General features: G+C 38.5%; 1 protein-coding gene across 1 annotated transcript in view; it reads right to left on the reverse strand.

Moving 5' to 3' along the window:
- Nucleotides 1-6,681: 6,681 nt before the first annotated feature.
- Nucleotides 6,682-12,385, reverse strand: part of tgfbr3 (transforming growth factor, beta receptor III) — a 253,478-nt gene continuing 247,774 nt past the window's right edge. The window contains exon 16 of the mRNA XM_056459804.1: nucleotides 6,682-8,489. Within this exon, the coding sequence (XP_056315779.1) occupies nucleotides 8,371-8,489 (119 nt within the window). The 3' untranslated portion in view covers nucleotides 6,682-8,370. The remainder of the gene's footprint in view (nucleotides 8,490-12,385) is intronic.

Below are 12,385 nucleotides of genomic sequence, written 5' to 3' on the forward strand. Positions count from 1 at the left end.
TGGGGTTGTTACATCAAGAGAGGATTCAATTTCTGGTTCTGGAGGGTGCAAATATGGACATCATTCTAGGGCGCCCGTGGCTGGTGAAGCACGATCCCATCATCTCTTGGGGCACAGGAGAGATAAAGAAATGGGGATCTGGATGTACACCTACCTGTTTTCCAAATCTCCCTCTTCAAGGTCGGAACCCCATTTCTTTGTTTACAACATCGGTCGAGAGTCCTCCTGAGAAGCAGTCTATCCACATTCCTAAGGAGTACAGCTCCTTTCATGATGTCTTCTGCCCCAAGAGAGCTTCCCAGCTACCGCCGCATCGGCCATGGGACTGCGCGATCGACCTAGTTCCAGATGCCCAGTTGCCAAGAGGTAGGATCTACCCGCTCTCGCTTCCAGAGAATCAGGCAATGGAAGATTACATAAGGGAGGCTCTGAGTCAGGGGTACATACGTCACTCAAAATCACCAGCCGCCTCAAGCTTCTTCTTTGTGGCCAAGAAGGACGGAGGGCTGCGTCCATGCATCGACTACAGGGTCCTAAATAACGGTACAGTAAAATACCGATATCCCCTTCCTCTGGTACCAGCCGCTTTGGAACAGCTCCGAGAAGCTAAAGTCTTCACTAAATTGGACCTCCGCAGCGCGTATAATCTGATAAGAATACGTGAGGGGGACCAATGGAAGACAGCATTCGTGACCCCTACTGGCCACTATGAATATGAGGTCATGCCTTACGGTCTGGTCAACGCCCCCTCCGTATTCCAAAACTTCATTCATGAAGTCCTCCGGGAGTTTCTTCACCACTTTGTAATAGTGTACATAGATGACATCCTCATTTACTCCCGGAGTGAGGCCGAACATCGCCAACACGTTGCGGAGGTCCTACACACATTGAGAGAACATCACCTCTACCTCAAAGCGGAGAAATGCTCATTCCACCAGAAGTCGATTCATTTCTTGGGATACATCATTGACCAAACCGGTATACGTATGGATGGGAAGAAAATTGAGGCTGTTCTATCCTGGTCAGAACCCACTTCCATTAAGGAGCTCCAGAGGTTTCTTGGGTTTGCTAACTTTTATAGACGGTTTATCAAGGACTACAGCAGGATTACATCACCTCTCACTAATCTCCTCAAGGGTAAACCCAAAGGACTGGAGTGGACCAAAGAAGCAGCCGCAGCCTTCCGCCTTCTTAAGAAGGAGTTCACAAGGGCCCCACTCCTGACTCATCCTGACCCAAATCTTCCTTTCGTGGTGGAAGTGGACGCATCCACCACCGGCGTCGGGGCAGTATTATCCCAACATCATGATACACCGCCCCGACTGCATCCCTGTGCCTATTTCTCTCGGAAGTTGAGCCCGGCGGAGCAGAATTACAGCATAGGAGACAGGGAACTTCTAGCAATCAAGCTAGCCTTGGAGGAGTGGCGTCACTGGTTGGAGGGAGCCAAACATCCGTTCCAGGTGATCACAGATCACAAAAACCTCCAATATATCAAAGAGGCCAAGAGACTATGTCCACGTCAAGCCAGATGGTCACTTTTCTTCTCACGTTTTGATTTCTCCATTTCCTATCGTCCAGGACCCAAGAATCTAAGAGCAGACGCTCTCTCTCGTTTACACGAGCATCACGATCATGAAGAACTCCCAACGAAGATTCTTCCCGAACACATCTCCATTTGTCCGATCACCTGGAACGCTCCTCCAGTCGTTGCCACTCCGGAAGCCCCTGCTCCGCCGGGATGCCCTCCTCATCGGCAGTTCATACCACCTGAACACCGGGTAGATCTGATCCACTCCTTACATACCTCGCTAGGCACTGGACATCCAGGGATCAACAATACTCTCTCGCTAGTATCCCAACGATTCTGGTGGCCAAACATGGCAAGGGATGTGAGGCAATATGTTCAGGGCTGTAAGGACTGTGCCCAATCCAAGAGCCCACGTCATCTACCCGCTGGAAAGCTCCATCCCTTGCCGATTCCGAACCGTCCCTGGTCACACCTAGGAGTGGACTTTATCACTGACCTCCCCTCGTCAGAAGGTAATACCTGTATTCTAGTCATCGTAGATAGATTCTCAAAGTTTGTCAAACTAATCCCTCTGAAAGGTCTTCCCACAGCCTTTGAAACAGCCGACAATATCTTTAATCAAGTCTTCAGGTCATTTGGTATTCCAGAAGATATTGTGTCGGACAGAGGTCCACAGTTCATCTCACGTCTATGGAAAGCCTTCTTCAAGCTCCTAGGTGTGGCCGTCAGCCTCTCTTCTGGATATCATCCCCAAACCAACGGGCAGACAGAGAGGAAGATTCAGGAGGTGGGACGGTTCCTGAGGACCTTCTGCAGTGGTCACCAGAGCTCCTGGAGCCAGTATTTGGGCTGGGCAGAATATGCCCAAAATTCACTGCGGCAACCCTCCACCGGACTCACGCCATTCCAGTGCGTCCTGGGCTTCCAACCACCGCTCTTTCCCTGGGATGGCGAACCATCTGATGTCCCCGCAGTGGATCACTGGTTCCGGGAGAGCGAGAGAGTCTGGGACGAGGCTCATCAACATCTGCAGAGGGCAGTCCGTCGAAGCAAGGTAACCGCCGATAGAAGAAGGTCTGAAGAACCCAGATACACACCCGGACAAAAGGTGTGGCTATCCACCCGGGACATACGCATGCGACTGCCCTCTCGCAAGTTAAGTCCCCGATTTGTTGGTCCCTTCACCATCGTGGAACAGGTTAACCCCGTCACCTACAAACTACAATTACCCTCTCACTACCGTATTCACCCTACATTCCACGTATCACTCCTGAAACCCTATCACGATCCTGTTCTTCCCTCCACAGAGCCTGACCACGAAGAGGAACCCCCTCCTCCACTGCTCCTAGAAGAAGGAGCCGTCTACGCAGTGAAGGAGATCTTGCGTTCCCGACGTCGTGGTGGCCAGTTGGAGTACCTGGTGGACTGGGAAGGGTACGGCCCCGAAGAAAGGACATGGGTTCCCAGAGCTGATATTCTCGATCCTAGTCTCATGGTGGAGTTTCATGAGAGCCACCCTGAGTTCCCAGCGCCTAGAGGCAGAGGGAGACCACCACGGCGTCGGAGGTGTCGGCCCTCAGGAGCGGGCCCTGGGGAGGGGGGTACTGTCACGGATTGGTCAGGCTCTCACGATCCCCACTCACGAAGATCACCATCACCTGACTTCTAATGAGCACACAGCTGCATCACATTCACGAGCACCAGATAAAAGCACAGCACTCCAGTCGCTCATTGTCCGGGCTCGTCTCGACGAAAGCGGACAACTGAGCGACCACTCAGCGTAGTCATCCTCAGCTAAAACAAACGCTTTACTTACCTGTTCTCTTTGTATTCCTCCTAGTCTTCCTGGTCCACCCGAATCGTCCTGTCTTCCAGTCCTTCCAAGTCTGTGTCATCCTCTGTCAGCTGTATCTGGTGTGTGCTGTCCATCCTCGTGTATTCCTGTTACCCAGCCACGGAGGAAAAGACCCCAACATCTTTCCTGATCCTCCTGGCTATCCTTCATGTGCTCCTTGTTGTCATTTAATAAACACCCTAACGTTTCCTTACCTCTGTCTCCTGTCCGCTTCATAACAATTATGATACAAAAATGTAAAAGTTATTAGTGACGTTTAAACTGCACAGTCATTTTATTTTAGTTAAGATTGCAAAGCTTTATTTTTCATTTGACACAGTTTCATTTGTTTATCTTCAAATGAATAAAGTCGATTATTTCATTTTTTCCTGTTTAGAATATATCTGAGCCTTTAATATTAGTATATGCCTGAACAATAAGAATTATAAATGTTAATTTGAATAGTTTATTAATCATTAACTTATGCATTCTGAAATATCTTAAAAAACAACAACTTCTCTCAAATAACTGGTTTGTAAATGATGCAATAATTTAGTAATGAAAAAATAATTAAGTATGAAATTCTAATAATTAAGCACATAATAAATGCTACTAACATCTATTAATATAGAGTTAATGCTTAACAGATAATGAATTAACTGTTTGCTAATGCTTAATAAATGATTCATAGTGTGTAGTTATTATAAAGTGTTACCAAATGATCTGATGTTATTTTTCTTACCCACTGGCTGATAACATTTTAACTTATTTTTCTGAAAATAAAGCAATTTTTTTTTACTTGCTTCATGATTTAAGAATTTTTATATATTTAAAAATTACAAGAAATATATATTAAAAAAAAATCATTTAAAGAATACATAGAGCTTACAGTGTTACCAAACACAAGCAGACACTTAAACAACAGAGAGCTTAAAAGAGAGATAAAAAAAACTAAATATATTTCATATTCCAAATAATAGTGTTCTCATATAAAAGATACTTGTAAAAATATACATATCTATAATAAAATATCTCACTTTATATGATTACGTCAGGCAAATATAAGTGGATGCAGCTCACTTCAGCATTATGGACTATGTTTGGATTTAGAGAAAACACAACATTTATAGAAATATGCCCACAAAAATTCACAGTATGCAGATAGAATTATAGGGTGGCTCTATGTATATAGATCTCTGGAAAAAAAAATATAAATTTATATACAAATAAATGTTTAAATTCTCACTCTCTTTCCTCTTACAGGAGATATTTATACAAGTTTACAAAGAAATTTGAAATAAAGTAGGGTTGAAATAAAGTACATTCTATAAGTACAGTCTGTAGCAAGCAACGCACATACATACACAACATACGCACACAAACAACATTATATGCTAAAAACCAACAAGTTAATGCATATGTTTGGCGGATTTTCACATCAGTGGGTATAAACTGTGCTTAAAGCAAAGCAAAGCCCACTTCCCTTCTTGCCTCATTTATTTTTAAATGTTTTTTAAGTATATAAAATGCTTATATTTAAAGTTAAGGCACTCGCAATGTTATGACATTCATGTAAAGTTTTGACGGTGGGATTGCTCTGGTTTTGTTTGCGCTCAAAAAGTTCTCATTGCTGCAAAAGTTTGTACGTATGTTTTATCAAAATCCCAGAATGTTAACTTCACATACTGTACATACACAGCAGAAATCCAAAAAAAATTGTCATGATATTTTAGAGAAATGTTGATTTTGTGTTCACTTTAGTGGTAGGTTAGTACCTAAACATGTACACTGCAGGGCTGCAGTAACATTTAAAGGCTGGAAAATAAACCGCCATTCTTTGGCATCAGATTATGTACATCTTTAGAGATAGTTTAAATCATTCTTAACAAATGTTCATTTGATTTTAGTAACTTAAGTAGAAAATATCAAAACGTAAATGCTAAAATGACTACTCTTTAGACTAATGTTGAATATTAATGCCCAGCATTTTAAAATCACATTCTATACAATCTATTAGCCCATTTTTTGATGTTATATTTTTTATATTCTATTCATTTGTAAAATGACTGATAGTGGCACACATCAAAATTTGGAAGAATAAAAATAACAACATATTTAAAGGCAAATGCTATCTACATTTTTATACATACATTTTTGTTTATTATTTATTGTGCCTTTCCATTTGAGGGAAAGAGCTTGTGCATGTATGTGTAAATTTATGATGTTCCATTTTAAAATATTGGTTATTAAACCTCTGATAAATATTTGGTTTTAGCTAAAGTCTTTCTTTTTGGAGTTAATTCCACTTTAAATCTCTATGAATTTCATACAATATTCACAAAATATACATTATTTTACAATATGCCAAAAACTGCCCTGACAAAGGCTTTTTTACAAAACGTGAATGCTGAAGACTGCGGAGCCATCATGCAGATAAAACTTATAGTATGAATTATGCAGCATACCATAACGTATCTGGGTATTAAAAGTCACATATGGACAAACTGACCCTTTATAACATTCATCAAAAAATATATATATATTTTGTTCAAAAGATATTCAAGTCAAATATTTTATATGGTTCAAAGATGAAAATATATTGCATCAAAAATAAAAGTTAATACAGCTTTAACTTATTTATTTTGGTTTGACTTTATAATTCGGTTCCATTAGTTAATGTTAGCTAAAATGTTTACTCTCATGAACTAAGAATGAACTATACTAGTACAGGCTTTATTGATCATTAACAAGAACTGTTGAAATGTAAAAATAATACTGTATAAATGTATAGTTCATTCTTTGTTTATGTTTGTAAACTCATTAACTATTTTATAAGTGTTAAGTTTTACTTATTTTGTGTCCTGTTTAAGTCGATTTTTTAGCAAAAAAAAGTAACGGCAATGAAAAATGTTTTCTCATGATCACAACAGATCCCCACTAAAATGTTATTCAGTGTAACATTCAGTGTAAAGCAGGGGTCTCAAACTCAAATTGGCAGGGGGCCAAATCAGTGACTGACGATTCATAGGAGGGCCGCTTCAACATTCAAGCACAACAAAAACGTGGAAACCTGATGTAATTGAAGCACTCAGACATTCTTCCCCAGAGTATATGCAGTTAAATCTCTTTCTTTTTGTTTCTTAATGTGCATGTTGAAGGGGTAGTTTAAATTGCTATGAAAATACTATAACATAATAATTATTATTATTCTGTCCCAATCAATTGTTGCCAAAAGTTTAACAAATAGCGCAAGAACAGCAGAAAGCAGATTGGGTAACTTTAGTGACTTTACTAGCAATTGTTCTTCTCAATATCATTCGTAAAACTTTACTTTAACATGTTTAATTTAGCCAGCAGTCAAATTTTACTCATGCACACGCTGAGAGAAACCGTAAGTATCCTGAATATATCAACACAGGCTCATTCTGAAAACGTAGTCCCATGGACGTTTCTGGAGACCGCCAATTATGTAGCCGGAGGTACGTATGGCTGCATTTAATTTTTAAACGAACACTACGGGGCGGTATGACGCCGGTCCTTTTCGCGCTTGCCAGCTTACCTCCATGAGGAGGGCTTTCCCGCTGCAACCAGTTTGTCCAATTAGCTCGTCATGTATGTCAGCCGACTTGAGACGCAGAGAGGAGTTGACCACGTTCCAGAAATCAGGTCCAAATTGAATAACGGTGAGAATGTGGTAAAATCCAAAATCATCATAAAAATCAGATGAGGGCTTTTCTCTTTCTGGATGGCTTTTGTAAATTGTTGGTTGGGTTTAGGGAGGTAAGTGGGTGGGCGGGTCAATCGATAAAATTGGTTGGGTTTAGGGAAGAAGGAGAGTGGGTCAATCGATTTGTCGGTCGGCCAGTCAGTCATTCAGTCAGTCAGACAGATAGTCAGTCAACAGCAGCCTCTGGTGGGTTTACGAAAGAACAGCGAGCACGAATGGCACTCGCGAGAGAGATTTGAGATATGAAAAAGCGCACGCAGCAGCCTCTCGTGGATTCGCGAAAACAAAACCTGCAAAAATACGTACCTCCCCGAACGTATTTTGCAGTATCCAGAAACATCCATAGAACTACATTTTCAGAATGAGCCTGAGTTGGAATATATAGTACAGTACTTTACATGTCAAGTAAGTGAGGGTCAAAATCTCCAGCGGCTATATGCGACTACACAATGATGTTGAGTCAAAAATATATGTTTTGTTGGGATCTCGTTGGCAGTTTGAGACCCCTGTTTTAAAGCAAAAAAAATTAGTTTGCTAAAAAGACATTTGCTGTTTGTTCAAACTACTTATTTAAATTGACATGAAACAAAACAATTCTTGAGTTTTTCGGGGGGGGGGGGGGGAAACTTAATTGTTTTAAGTTTAATCTACATACATTTGACAAAACTAACCAGTTAACTTAATTCCTTCATGTTTTCCCAACACAAATCAATTGTATGGAAGCCAGCATTTTTTACAGTGTAAATGTTACGCTGAAAGACACAATAAAAAAAAAAAAAAAACATTTTCACTAAAGTGATTATAAACTTAGTAGACACTTCACTTGATTATGCTTTATGTGTACGTAAACCATCTATAAATTAAATTTGATGCATATACCAAAACAAGACGTCTTGTCTTTGACCCATATAAGTATACTTGATTTGGCAAGGCATTTCTGTTTACAGCCAGACAGACCCCTTATGTAACCTCACAGTACTAACTGTTGCTGGAGACTGCCTTTGAGCCATAATGACTGCTGTAAACAGCCTTTGTTATTTTCACACTGATCTCAGCCATTTAAGGCAAAAACAGCACTCTTGTGGAGTTCAAGAAAAAAAAGAAAAAAAATCTCAATTTTGTTTCTTCCCTCATCTGTAAATGTAGCTTATTTCAACAGGACTGTATACTCAGCCTAAACATTTCAGTTCAAATAATGAAAATAAAAAGGCCTGTTGTGCTACTTATTCACATGTTCTTCCACAAATGGCACTGCAAGCAGAAGACAATCCAGCTGTTCTACGCGTTGCTGCTGCTTGAACACGGTGTGCTCTGTGTGCTGCCAATACTGTGAGCTGCGCTGCTGTTCTCAGACACTGGCGGACAGCTCGGCACCTGCTGTCCTGCTGCTGTGCCACCTGAAAACATGGAGAAAGAGGATGTTGAGGGACACATGAAAAAAAAAGAAGATAAAGTTTTCTGATTTGTGACTGTTAGAAAACAGTGACTTTATTTATAAAAGCCTGAAAATATATTTCTTATAATAACTTTTTTGGTAAAACCTGTACTTTATGAACAAGAACAATGCCTTTAAAGTATTTGTTAATCATAGTTCAACATTTACTAATGGACTATTAAAATCCAACATTATGCATGCTAAGTTGTTAACACTGATCAGTGCACTGAGGTAACATGAACTAACAATGAACAACTGTTTTTTTATTAACTAATGTTAACAAACGTGAATAAATAATGTAATAAATGTATTGCATATTGTCTGTTCATGTAAAATACATTAATAATAAATACATTAACTAATATTAACTACTGTACATGGCACATATTGTAAAGTGTTCCTTTTTTTCTAATTCTACAACATGAATTCGTTGTGAAAAAATGTTTATCTTAGAAAAATGTCTGTCTATAAATCTTGTGTAAAATCTGTTACCAGTCCAAACTTTATATTATGTTCTTACATCAGAATAAATACATACAATGTACTTATTGTGCTCATATAGTATTGCTGGTGCTCTTGAAGTTAGATACGGGTAAGTTAAAGGACAGGTCTGGGGGTATGGGTAGGTTTAAAGTTGGATTAAGGTAAGGGATGGGTCAAAATTGTAATTACAAATGTAATTACAAAAATTTATTACAAGCAGATCTATTTTTAAATATTAGTACAATGTAAAAATATGAATGTTCACAACATGTATGTGTGTTGTACTAAATGATTCAGTTAAATGTATGTACATAGTAATTAATACCACTGAATATACAGTTGGGCCAATTTTCTCAACTGTAAGATATAAGAAATTAAGCCACTTTCATCTCACTGACAAGATTCGATTTACTGAAAGGTATGTGTGCTCACACTGAGCAAATATTCTGAAAAAAACGTTCTCTAAGCAAGGCTTATTTTGAAAAAGGTCAAAATTGTTACCACAACCTTTCACCGATGACACACTTGGTTTTTTTAAGTGTTATTTGGGTCAGTTGGTCTGGATCTAGGGCAACACATTATACATTGCAACATTTTTCAGCTATTTCGATTCCTTTTAACACACATTTGTGATAACATCCATATCACTCATTGGCCAGATGTATCATTGATTGTATTTCTAAACTGCTTTTTGATTGGTCAGAATTAACATATGGGGATATTGCAAAGTAAAAGTACTCCCAAAAGTAAACAAACTGAAGGAAACATTGGCAGGCACGCAACAAGACTTGTTAGTACTGTAGTAGTAGAATTGTTAGTAATATAGTTTTAATTTGGTATAATTTAATTATTTTGATTTATAATTAATAACTAATTTGGTTTGGTATACCTTGAAAACGGTTATCATCCCAAGCCTAGCGGGGGTATTACTAATAATTTTTATTTTAAGTCAGCTGAACTTACATCAATTAAACTGACTAAAAACATTAAGTAAATAATATTAATTAAAAAATAATGTAATAAAAAAAACGAAAAACTGAAACCTGATTTACTTATTTAAAAAAAGCTAAAGTAACAACAAAATTTGTTGTCATGACCTACGGATCGTTATTTACAGTGTATTTTACAATAACTCAAAAAGTGACACTTTTTAAATAAAAAAACTGACTCTGATCTCCAAGGTGCCAGTTTATACAGTTAAATAATAATAAATAAATGCAGTCTCTGGGGTTGCCAGATCTAAAAGTCAAAACAAAATAAATTGCATTATTCAAAGTACAAATAAGGTGTTGTATCATTTGTGTCTGTAGTCACTTATCTTTGGTGTGAAATAAATATTGGCACTTAGATAAAACACTATCAACATTTCTTGTCATCATTGACTTAAATGACCCAGAAGGCTGCACGCAAAGTCTTTCAATTTGGCCAAAAAAGGCATCCACGGAGACTGCTCTCTGAGGTTTTGCATTAGCCCTTACATCTGTCACATTCTTCTCTCTTTGTCTTCACTTATTATTGTTCTAGATCGATATAAACATTCCTTTATCAGAGGCCTCAAGTAAGAATGCATGTAGATGTCTTGCCTGACAGAGAACTGAAGAGTTTTTTCATCAAATACCAAGGTTACTTTACATACTTTATATTTGACCAAAACACAACAATGAATGCTCTCCAACTCTACACATAATCTAAAATCTCTCAAAATCATCTGTAAATAATTTCCAAATTTGAAAGTGTGTTTATGTATGTGTGTGCTTCTCTTCTGAGCTGGACTGGCCGTGTGTCTGCTTCCCTCTTTTAGGCCCCTCGTCTGCTAATATGTGCCAGAGATGTGCTGCCAAGAGCTCCAGCTAAAAACAGCCTATTTCCTCATCCAGCACTCTTGTGTATTACACTCTCACTTATCTGTAGATGTACTACTCTCTTTTTACTGCTGATCATGATAATCATAAACATACACCATGACACTGCTTATATATGTTGGTGATATATAGTTAAGGTCAAAATTATTAGCCCTCCCATGAAAAATGAATCCTTTTTAAAATATTTCCTAAGTGTTGTTTAAGCCAGGGGTTTCCAAACTTATCAGCCTGTGACCCCCAAAATAACAATTCCAGTGACTTGCGACGCTCACTATTCTCGGATGTGGTTATAAACATACAAACAATGCACACACACCAATAGGAACTATAAAAACACAAGCATATTGACAACACAAAAAAAGTGCAATGAACCTTTAAAACTTTATATTAACTGGCTTTTTATTTGTGTGTTGTATATTTACGTAACGATTAAGTACTATTTTCATCTTCTGTAGGTTATGGATAAAATAAGGTAATTCTAATAGATTAATAACATATATTATATTTTTGGAAATCACCAAGCAATCACCTCATTAGCCCCTTCCACACATACAGACCTTTCCCGAAAATTACTGACAGTTTTCCAGAAAGGTCTGTATGTGTGAACAGACCCTTTTTGAAAATACCGGTAAATTAGTTACGGCAATTTTCCGGAAAGAGAAGTTGTAACATTACCGTAATTTGCAGGAATGCTGCTCTGTGTGAAAGCAGAAGGAAAACTGCCGGAAAGATCGCGTTCATGTCTAGAACGCGAGGATGTGACATGTCTACTTTAGTCAATCAGAACACTCAGATTCACATCCGCGATGTTTATGAAAAGAAAAGCCTTTGAATATTTTTCCAGACACATTTAGCTGCTAGATGTTGATCAGATAACGATTCTATGTTCCTTCTCAATGCCAACTGTGCAAGTAATTTTCTATAAGATGCTTATGATAAGCTAACGTTTGTTTACCTTCAGGCTCTGCTTCCTTCAGTTGCTTGACGCATCGGGTCTGCACATGAAGCAGTTGGTGAGCGCCAGCACACACACATATTATGTACATCTCGACATGCGAAAGTGTTCCTTTATGTTTTCATCAAAGTTGTTCACAATACTTCTCCATCCACAGAATTTGTAATGTAGTCAAACGTTTACAAATACAAGTGCAGCCGTTTAGAGCTCATTTCTGGTTAATGATGTCAAAATTTACTGGTATTTTGGATTGGATATGTGTATGGTCTTTTCAGGAAACATTCCGTAACGTCCTTGCCTGTGCGAACATCGCTTTAAATCGTTCCTGAAATTTTCTAGATATTTACTGATGTCACTGTGTGAAAAGGGCTATTATTGTCTCCCGACCCCCACTTTGGAAACCACTGGTATAAGTGCTGTTTCCACATCTTTTTAAATAATGTAATAGTTTTAAAAAACTAATTTCTAATAAGTAATTTCTTTTGTCTTGCCACGATAATAGTCCGTAATATCTTAATAGTTATTATGCAAGATACTTTTTTCTAGCTTATACTGCAA

The sequence above is a fragment of the Danio aesculapii genome, chromosome 6, assembly GCF_903798145.1.
Source record: "Danio aesculapii chromosome 6, fDanAes4.1, whole genome shotgun sequence".
NCBI lineage: Eukaryota > Metazoa > Chordata > Actinopteri > Cypriniformes > Danionidae > Danio > Danio aesculapii.